The 11,245-nt window shown below is 34.8% G+C and overlaps 1 protein-coding gene across 4 annotated transcripts in view; it reads left to right on the forward strand.

Moving 5' to 3' along the window:
• The window catches only part of PTAR1 (protein prenyltransferase alpha subunit repeat containing 1), a 52,014-nt gene extending 41,004 nt beyond the window's left edge, over positions 1 to 11,010 (forward strand). For 2 of the 4 annotated variants that reach the window (XM_030810039.1, XM_030810041.1), the window contains 2 exons: positions 1,878 to 1,912; positions 1,997 to 11,010. In XM_030810039.1, coding sequence (XP_030665899.1) covers positions 1,878 to 1,912; positions 1,997 to 2,220 — 259 coding nt within the window. In that variant the 3' untranslated portion in view covers positions 2,221 to 11,010. Of the gene's footprint in view, positions 1 to 1,877 lie in introns of all 4 variants that reach the window. The other 2 variants (XM_003267393.4, XM_012500845.2) reach the window with 2 other exon arrangements.
• The last annotated feature ends 235 nt before the right edge of the window (positions 11,011 to 11,245 follow it).

The raw sequence follows: 11,245 nt of genomic DNA on the forward strand, positions 1-11,245 counted from the left end.
CAGCGATCTTAGCTAGGTCTTCTGGATACCTTGCTGCAGCTTCTACATCAGCATTTGCTACTTCACTTTGTAGTTTTATGTTATAGAGATGGCTTCTTTCCTTAAACCTCATGATCCAATCTCTGCTAACTCCAAACTCTTTTTCTCCAACTTCCTCACCTCTCTCAGTCTTAGAATTAAAGAGCATCAGAGTCTTAGTCTGGATTAGGTTTTGGCTTGAGGGAATGTTGTGGCTGATCTGCTTTTCTATCCAGAACACTAAAACGTTCTCCATATCAGCAGTAAGACTGTGTTTCGCTTATCATTTGTGTGTTCACTGGGGTACCACTTTTAATTTCCTTCAAAAACTTTCCTTTGCATTGACAACTTGGCTAACTGGCACAAGAGGCCTAGCTTTCAGCCTGTCTCAGCTTTGGACATGCCTTCCTCACTTAGCTTAATCATTCCTAGCTTTTGATTTAAAGTAAGAGACCTGTGACTCTTTCTTTCACTTGAACACTTAGAGGTCATTGCAGGATTATTGATTGGCCTAATTTCAATATTGTTGTATCTCAGGGAACAGGGAAGCCTGGGGTGAGGGTGAGAGATGGGGGAAGAGCTGGTTGGTGGAGGAATCAGAACACACACAACATTTATTGGTTCAGTTTATCATCTTATATGGGTGTGTTTGTGACACCCCAAAATAGTTATAGTAGTAACATCAAAGATCGCTGATCACAAATCACATAACAGATACAATAATCTTGGAAAAGTTTGAAATACTAGTAATTTACCAAAATGTGACACAGACAAAAAGTGACCACATTTTGTTGGAAAAATTGTGCTGATAGACTTGCTTGACACAAGATTGCCAAACCTTCAGTTTATAAAAAATACAATATCTGCAAAGCACATTAGAGCAAAGCATAATATAAACTAGGTATGCCTGTATTACATAGGCTGGTTTTCTACTGCTGACTCATTGTCATTAGACAGCTTATCTAGCCTTTTAAGTTTTACCCCCTGTAAAACTGGTACATTGTATGCTCCCTGTCTGCTTCAGAATATGCAAGGAAAATGAATAGAATTCTCTTAAGGGCTTAGAGTTGCTAATGTGAATGATGAGATGTAACAACCTAGAATTTATACAGTTCATTGTACATAGATGTGCCCCCACTGAATTGAAATTTTTGGAGATTAGACGCGGGAATCTTCATTATTAACAAACAATTCTAGGTGGTTCTAAGGGCAGGAGAACTGCTCTTCTCGGAGGGAGAACAGGAACTGTATCTTTTAACATGTTTTGTTCAGAGCCCAGCACATCCCCAATGCATGTGGATGTTTAAAACTGTAGTTGGTGATGGATTTAGGGTAAAGTTCAGTTGACTTTTAGGGAATAAGACCCGCTACAACAGATATGTTATTTTTATTAAAGTATTTGATAGAGGCCACAGAGTAAGCCTCTAAAGGAACTGTTCAATCCCCTTATTTCTGAATCACTTGTCTTCTAGGATATCAATGAGGTTTGTTTTTGGTTTTATTTTATATTTATAATTTATAGCAGAAATAAGACTGTCACATATTTCTAGTTTTATATTACAGTTACCATAGAGTACCATCTCCAAGTCATTGTCATCTCAGTAAATGCTTATGAAAAACCTTAGGACCGTATTCTTTCTTACAAACAAACCTGTAAGCTGGGGTTATAAGGGTTTCTTTGTCCAAATATCCTGGAACATCATCTCTACTGTTTTTCCTCCTTCCTCTGTATAACTTGGTTATGAAATGGGCAGTGAACTGAATACTGTATGTTTTGAAATTGCAAACTTTTTTTTCTGGAAAAGCTTGACTTTGTAATGTGATTTTCTTTATTCTCTTCCTTCCCCTCTCTATCGCAGGCGGCATATTTTCTACCTTCAGCATCACTTAAATGGTAGGTTTCCTCACAGCATGACCCAGTTGTCACCTGCAGACAGCCCTGCGGAGACTTTGAGTGACTTGCACCTTATCCCAGCAGGCTCCCAGCTGTCTCAGGCAATGGAAGTAGATGGACTGAATGACTCTAGCAAGCAAGGCTATTCCCAGGAAACCAAACGCCTGAAGCGGACACCAGTTCCAGACTCCCTAGGCCTAGAAATGGAGCACAGGTTCATTGATCAAGTATTATCCACCTGTCGGAACGTGGAGCAAGCCAGGTTTGCCAGTGCATACAGGAAATGGCTGGTTACTTTGAGTCAATGAAAGAGGTGAATTAGTCCTACAAGGTTCCCCTTTTAGTGCAATATTGCTTTCTTTTATTATTTACATAGTTGCATGAACTGTTTACTATTATTAGCTAACCATATGTTCTTCATCTTTAGGTTGAAAGTCCATAGTAAATCTTTCATTTTATTTATTTTGTTAATAACTGGCATTCCTGTGGGGATAAAATAATTGTATAGTTTCTTCCTGCTGAACAGCGAGTCTTAAATTTTCTGTTTAATTTCTCACCCTTTGTATTTCTGTATATGGGGCTTCTCATTTGGTTTTCCTGAGTGGTTCACACACACACACCTCTACCCCCCTCAGTCCAATTGCTGCATAGGCAAATTATTTTAAAAATTAAAAATTTAAGGCCTAGGCAGGAGGATTGCCTGAGCCCAGGACTTTGAGACCAACCTGGGCCATATAGCAAGACCCCATAACAAAATAGCTAGGCATGGTGCTATGCAACTGTGTTCCTAGCTACGCAGGAAGCTGAGGCAGAAGGATTGCTTGAGCCCCAGGTATTTGTGGCTGTAGTGAGCCATGATTGCACCACTGTACTCAGCCTGGGCAACAGAGTTGAGACCCTGTCTCTAAAACAAATTGAAAATAAACATTTATGTTGCAGTTCAACTTAAGAATGTTGGTGTGAATGCCAAATAACTTGATGTAATTATTTTGAGAATCAAATGGCTAGATGGGCGAATGTGTAAAAATATAAACTAGTTCTCTTTCTCTAGCATGTTCTACCCAATTACCAAAGTCAGAAGTATTGGAATTTGTATGAAAAAAATGCTTCCAATGTAATCCATTTTTTAAATGGTTATTTAAAAAAAAACTAAGAGTTTATGTTATTGCAGTAAAGGAAAATTATTTTTATTGCTAGTTTTGATAGATTATTTTTACCTCAAATTTGGTATATGCCAAAACACTTCAGTCCTTATAAAATTGTTTTTTTTTTTTTTCTGAAAACTTGGAATGCCATTTTTAGCTATTACTACTTTTTAATTTTAAATTCACTTATGACAAATGGGAGAAATATATAAAGAAATAGATCCATAAAAATATTCCTTTTTAAAAATCTAAATTATTGAGGATACACTATGGAAACTATAAAATTATCATGAAGTGACTGTTAAAGTTTACTGGCAAATGCCAGGGGAAGGAATAGTATGTGCAAAACAAAACACTTTGATACTGAACTTAATCAGGGATGAGGTACCAAAGTATCCACATTATAGCTGTATCTTATGTTTTCAATAACAAGGGCTGAGTTTTTCAGGTAGGTGGGGTGAGGGTGGGGAATGGGCCATGTAATGTCTGCTTTCTCATATTTGCCCTTTTGTAAATGGTCTGTTTCTTCTTTTCATATACTTTGTTTTGCCAGTCCATTACATATTTTTTGTCACTTCTGTGTGTCATTTTTGTATATCTTTCCTTACTTCAGGGGTGTGTCTTCAAGATTTCTACTCCCTATTTGCAATGAATTTCATACCTCATCTAAAATACATTCATATACCAGAAATATGAAGAGTGGCCCTTCTAAAAGTTTCCCTAATGATGGAAGCTGTCAGTTGTCCTATCTCTGTGCAGAATGTGAGTAGTAGTGGCAGAAATAAGTGTGACAACAGTGCTTTGCCTGTTCTTCTTTTTACTTGCTAGGTAATTTGTAAAGTGGGGATAAAGATGTAGGGAAAGTAAACCTCTCTCTCACTGTTACAGAAAGCCTGGACTTGAGTTAGGTAGATTGCCTTAAAGAAGTATGTCCTTTTCTTTGGCATCATGGTTTTGTTGAGTGTCAGACTGTTGAAGTGAGACTTAAGAATGCCAGAAAAGTTGTCTAGCCTGGCCCCAGTAGACAGAATTTGTTCTCCTCTCAAGTCAAAAATTACCTTTTTATAGCTTTTATATTATTTAGATGAAAAATACCATTATGAACATAATTCCATGGCCCTTTGTGTACAAAGCATATTTTGAATCAAATACCTCAAGGTCCACCTAGACCTCTATGGATGAAATCATAAGTTTATGATTTTTAGCTCCTGCGAGGGTTTGGGGGCAAACTACACAGAGAAGACATGGGTGGTTCAGCCCATTCCACTAAAATATGTTGCCAGATTCTGGCCTAACTCAGTATTACCTTTTTTCCTAAAAATCATTTTTCACATTTTGAGTAATAGGGCTTATGCTTTGATGTGAAAAAATGTCAAGAAATGAGTGTAGACAATACCCTATAAAACACTAGCTAATTTTTATAGTGCTTCATGCCTTTGTATACCTTCCACTGATTATCTTGCCCATCTTTGGTGTAAACTATTTTCGTATCTTCTAAGGCTCTTAACCCACTCTTTTCTGAAGTCGCACAGTCCTTTAATATGTCTTGGTTCCTTCCTAAAAGTTTTAAGTAGAGAGCAAAAATACAAATATCCAAAGGATACTGTTAGTATGTAACTTTTGTGTGCTGCTTTATTTCTAGAGTTTGCATTTTTTAATTGTTCATTCACAGAAAATCCTAATATTGCCCTATATGGTTGGTTTTTTTCCTAAGTGGTTAATATTTAAACCCACTAGCTGTAGCGTGATAATGTCTTTGACTGAGATCATGTAGTAGAAAGGATGTGTCTATTTTCTGGGACTTAATTAGTCTTCACTTATTTTTCTATAACAATCTAATTGTTAAAAGGAAAAGATGGCTTATTGACACATATTTCATTAAACTTTCACTGGAAGAACAGTGGGTCATCGTACCATACTGTGGATTAAGAATACTACTGACAAGCGAAAAGCATTAAGCTCTGTAACTGTCTCCACCACCACCTTCACCCCACCTTTAGTGTACCTTAGTGTACTTTAGTGTACCTATTTTGGCAGTACGGTGTTTTCCAGATTCTACTTGTGCCCTGCACATTGTGAGGACTCATTAAATATTTATTAAATTAATGAATGACTAACAAGAAGAGAAAGATTGTGAGTGATAAGAATGAGTGATGATTGAGAAATTGATGGATTAGTGCAATGGATTGTGAATGAATGGTGCTTTCTAGTTTCATAATACTTGGGAAGAGCTATCGCATATAGAATAAGTTGATTTAGACTTTTTTTCCTTCATTTCATTACCTTGTTTAAACTTGTTAAATCCCAGCCAAGAAATGCAGCTCTGTAATTGTCAATTAACTGTATTATAATATATATTAAAAATTTGTAGAGCTAAAGAACCCACACTTGCATTAAGAACACCACTTTCTGTTCATTTGTGATACTAGAGGACAGATCCTGCATACAGAGCCGGAACTGCTTTTAATCATCTGAAGAAATTCTTTGATTTCAGTGACTTACTGATCTGTACCTATGCACGTATCATCATTTTATGCTTCTCCTTTTTTTCCCCGCAACTTGAACTGTGACTCTTTCAGATATTTCTTAAATCTGTGTGAGTCATTTTTTAAGCTTAGGGATTTGATACGTATTAATATCCCCTTTGTCTTCTCTAGATTTTAGCATTTTGTTACCTCTTAAGAAACTCTGGGCCCAGACTTTCAGTCATATTTCTTATTCCTAGGTACAGTTCTCACTTAAAGGCTTAATTATTAGTAGGGTTAAATATATACAGGTTATCTCTAAAAGTACTTAAATTTTCAAATAAGGGCTTATGTGATACAAGATATGGAAACAAAAGTTTTTGGATTTTTATGCAGTAGTTTGCAGGAAAGCAAATATGTAATAGATCATATGCCACTTAGGTATGTTCAGGTCATGCCAATTTATTCTTGGGCCACACACACACATGTATGTGTGTTTAAAAGGAATTTTTAGTATTGAAGCAAATTGTCAGTTTAATAATTTTCTCTTATATAGCACAAGATGGCAGATACCACCTACTGTACAACCATCTAATAATCCCTACCTTAGTTCCCGAGTTATAGAAGATGCTAAAGATTTAGTTGTAAAGGGAAGTAACATGATTTTTTTCTAAAAAGCTGTTTTAAGCTAACTATTATTTTGCTACTGGAAAATTATATTTTAAAACTTAAAGATATTTAAAGTACGCTAGAAATTTTGAACCTGATAACAACTGAACCTTTTGTTTTGAATAAATTTCTCAAATAGAACTGTGCAAACCCTAGCACTTTATGTGTTGCTGCCTCCCCATACCTAGGTATGCTCTGTAATAAGCTCCCATTTAATGGAGAGATGTGTGGAGGCACTGGGAAGTTAACAAAGAAGAAAAATCAACCCCAAGAATTCCTTATTGTCACATAGTGTCTTTTAAAAAATAACTATAGAGACTGTGTTAATTCACGTGCCTTTCTTACTTTTTTGGGAGCAAGATTATATTTAATGTTTAAGAAAACAGGATGGAAGTTTTATCAAACAGTTGATTGTGGCCCATTGTTTTATTTATTCCCATCGCTAGGCATGGCCCTGTAGGGTATTTTATCCTTCAGTGAGAGACTGATAAAAGCAGGCAGGATGCTTTGATTATTCCATTAGTTATCATTTTAAGCACGCTACCAAGATTTAGTTCTTTCTGGCAACTAACGTTTTGGGGGTTGGAGGCATCCCATTTAGAGGATGGTGTGTGCACAAATAGATTAGCCTGAAACCTGCGTCCAAAGGGAAACAGTGGCACTCTGCCCTAAAATAAAGGCCAGAATGTTGTCCTAAATGAATCCTTTGCCTTACTTTAGGACCTTCCTTCCCTCTCAAATTCAGGCATAATGTAATATAGTTGAAAGGGGGAAAACAGTACTTGCTTTCTTCCAGATACTGGAGGAAAAGAAGTAAATGCATAGATGAAATTTTAAATGTATCATTTTATCTGTTTGTACATGGAGAATGGAGGGATAGGAATTCCATATTTCAAGATAGCAAATATAATTTCATAGAAATATATAGCTAAAGATTCCAAAGTGCTTTTACAGAGAACTGTTGAATAATATATTCCTAGAGGGCAGCAATATGCCATGTTCATGGTGAAGACAGAAAACCAATGTATCAATTGTGGATCTCAGGTGGGAGAGGAAACCTCAGGCTCCCAACTTTGACTTCTCTACTCTCACCAGGCCATGTTAACACTGTAAAACCAAACTCTTTGCTAAGAACAATACAGGGCAGTAGTTTAGTCTGCTGATGAAACCTTGTGCTTCCAAGAATATTAGCTATATATAATTTGTGCTTTCTGGACAATAGAATGGTCCAGAAAGCTAACCCTGACATTACTTTTATTAGTCTGTTGTTATTCCTCAGGGTGTAGAAGATTTAGTAAATTTAGGACAAATTTTATATTCAGTGGCAAAAAGAAAAGGCAAAAATGTGCTAAATATATTATTAGCTCTTAAATTTTAGTATAGATCGTATTTTTTATAAACTATTACCAGTACAGTAGCTAGTAGATATTCTGTGACTGCCTCATTGTTTATCTTGCTGCTTTGGTCCCTATGGCTCTAGTATGAATATTCTCGTGTCTTCTGTGGAAATGATTTCTGTGTTATATTTCCATCCTTGGTAGAGGTGGGGATGATTGTATTTTGTTTTAGTTGACATCATTCTCAACTTTTAGAAATACTGTTGAGGAAAATGATTACCATTGGTTTTCAAATTGACAACTATTTTGCTTCCAAAGACTTCAATTTCCCTTTGTTTTATGTGTAGACCTCATATATGTTCAACACATTGCATACTGCCTTGCACGTTGTAGGAATTCAACAAGTCAGAGTTGATAAAAGCTAGAAAGATAAAACTAGTTTAGCTGTCTTTCATCATTGTCTATATTCTTAGCTTTGGGAAAAATATGCCATTTTGTATAAAATACATAATCAGTTTCAAATGCATAAGGCAAAGATACACAGTTGCACAACATCGCAAGTGAAATTTACAAAGGATTTTTATTTTCGTGTATGCCAAAAGTGCTCCTACTTAAAGCAGTTTTCTTTATTAGACCAACACCTTCCAGCAAGGTTAGAAACCTAACACAAGTGCTCATTTGCCCAAATTAACCAGATAGTTATGTAAACTGTTCATATTAAGTCTTTAGTGGTTTACAAACAATAACATTCTGGCTTTTCTTCCATACCTTTAAGGAATCAGCCTTAATTTTATGTATGGCAGTCACTTTCCTCAAGGTACTATGCAGCATACTTTAGATTGCTTATTTATCTTTATAAGGTGATAGGTAATAAATTTGAGGTTTATTTATCATATAATTTCATATGTCCAGATGTTGATTCAAAGAGCATTCTATTAGAAAAAGTTCGTAAATTATCCTCGCTTACAAATATCATCTTGCATTTGGAGCAGGTATTTTTTTCTTATTAGTTAAAGACTGGGTACAGTTATAGTAGATGCTCAATAAATGCTTAGTCAGTGATTGATCTAACATCAAACTAACAGCTTTCAGAAAGGAGACTGTTGACATCTTTTCACCAAGGAGTATATTTGTAGAGTAATATATGTGTGGAATTTTGAAATTATATCATTTGATATGATTTATGAGGCTTATTTAGGCTGGAGTTAGTAACATGTAATAGAAGTATTATTTATACAGAACATAGTTGAAAGATAGGTGTGAAAGTTTAAGTAGTATTTTCTTGTGCAAGGCATATTAATAAACATAATTAAATGTCTTAATAAGCAGTTGGCCGAACTCTAGAGAGAACTACTGTAGTCTTCTGCAATCAGTCTCTGTATTGGTATATCTAGTACTATCAGGTTTAGGTTCTTTTTATTTTTCCTTAAATCTAACTTGTTTCCAGCATCTTAAGAGTGGTAATGGTAAAATGTGAAGTTACAATAAACTTCTGCTTGTTTTCTCAGAACATCTTTGGCATGAGGGAGAACTTTCCATGAATGATACAGTAGTTTCAGCATCTGTTAATTTGTGGTTTTCAAAGCATTTTTGACAGAGTTTACCTAATGTAAAAAGATCAAACAGTTTTATAAAACACAAATAAACATTCCTACCTGAACTGTGAGGAACAGAGTGTATAATACAAACGTAATTAGGCATTGCCTCCTGGCGAGGTTCTTGATGCATGACTATGATGCTGGCTGCTGACTGAGGTGACCACTGTCAGTATTGTATTTTGGCGTATGTTGTTTTTAGGAAAATAATGGAATGCATTCTTAGATTAACTTACTGTTTTTGAGTTGGAAAAAATAAAAGATGAGGTATTATAAGTATGCCAAATATTTATACACTACAAAAGATTAAAAAAAGAGAGGGAGAACAAAATCAAAGGCCAGTTATGATTTTTTTAATAGCGTCTAATTTTTTTTTTGACTCGAATTTTTTGGACACTAGTGAATTGCATAATTTAACATGGAGGAGCTTTCATTTAAAAGAAGTTCTCAGCTACTATATTCTGCTATTAGAATTCACCATGCCTGTTAATTTTACATTGCTTGAAGATTTAAGTAAGCTGCCATCAATATTGTTTTAAGATTTTCTTATAGTTTATGTTTAAATGGAAAAGTTACGTATATAATCTATGGTGCAGGGTCAGGCCTTGGCCATTAAAGATAAGTTTGGCTAACTTATTTTACTGAAGAGACTAATGGTCTTCCCTCTGTTGCACTGCTATGTTTCTTGATCTATTTTTCCCCAGTGTAACAGTCTACATTGAAGTCCTTTAGCTCTCTCCACATACTAATTGACATTTGTTAAGGATTCAATATTTTGAGAATTCTTTTTACACTTAAAATGCATATCTTGCAGAGAGATAAGAATGAATTTTGCAATAATTTATATGCAGAGTGTGCTTATGGTTTTCTGGGAGTTCAGGTTAGTACCCCAGAGTGCTTAAAGTATGACGCTAAATTCTAAGGCTAATGTAATGACTATAGATTATCTATATCCACATTGTTCAATAGAAATATAATGTGAACCACAACATAATTTTTAATTTTCTAGTAGCCATATTAAAAAAGAAACAAGCAAAAATAATTTTAATAACATTTTATGTAACCCAGTATATTAAAAATACCATTTCAACATGTAATCAATACAAAAGATTATTAATGAAACACCTTATCTTCTTTTTCTTCCATACTAAGTCTTAGATTTGAGTGTATTTTGCACTCACAGCACATCTCAATTCTGACTGGCCACATTTTAAGTGCTCAATAGTCACATATGGCTAAGGGCTACTATACTGGACAGTACACATTCATAGAGTACAAAGTAAGACTTTATTTTAACTTTGGAGATGGTGAGGTAGGCATGTAATTATGGTACTTTAAAAATTCAGAATATTTAGAAAAGCATCTAATAGTATTATCCACTTGTTTTCCTTCATCTTCATTTTAATATGTTCTAGAAGTAGGATCAACCTGTTCCAATTTGCCAAGCATTATTAAGGAGGAATAATTCCATACCATGTAAAATACCATGATATGCTGATTATAATACATTATTAACAAATTTTTAAGTTGCGTTCACTAAATTCTGTCCTGTTTCTTCAAAATAATATAGCTTAAATTGCATGTTAATTGTATATCTTACCTATTTTGTTTTTATATTATTACAATATAATCATGTATATTAACAAACAGCCCTGGGATTCTAATCTTCCTATGCAGCTGTCTTCCAGGACTTACTGGCACTTATTACACTGTGATAAGTGGCAGAAAAGTAGAATGAAATATTCTTTTTCCATTAGATTTGTTCTTATGTGACCATGTACCAAGCCAGCTATAAAGTATTGTATTTCTGTAGAATATGGAAAATAGTGTTTGTCTTACCTTTGCTAAATGTTTGCAATTTCTAAGTAAACCTTTCATCTCCTAAAATGAGTGTTAAGTGTGATTTTGTTTTTACTTTTGGTGCTTTAAACTCGAGTCTAGTCTACCAAGCTTTCCATTTTATTTGCTTTGATGGTGGTAGGGGGTGGAGGTGTGAACTATTGTCTAAATGAAACCAATAATTTTATGACCTACATTTGTAGAAAGAATAAAAATGTCACTATGTCTAGAACATAAAAGAAATGTCAAAAACCAGTTAGAGATATCGCCACAGTTGTTTTTA

This window comes from Nomascus leucogenys, chromosome 1a (assembly GCF_006542625.1).
Source record: "Nomascus leucogenys isolate Asia chromosome 1a, Asia_NLE_v1, whole genome shotgun sequence".
Classification (NCBI taxonomy): Eukaryota; Metazoa; Chordata; class Mammalia; order Primates; family Hylobatidae; genus Nomascus; species Nomascus leucogenys.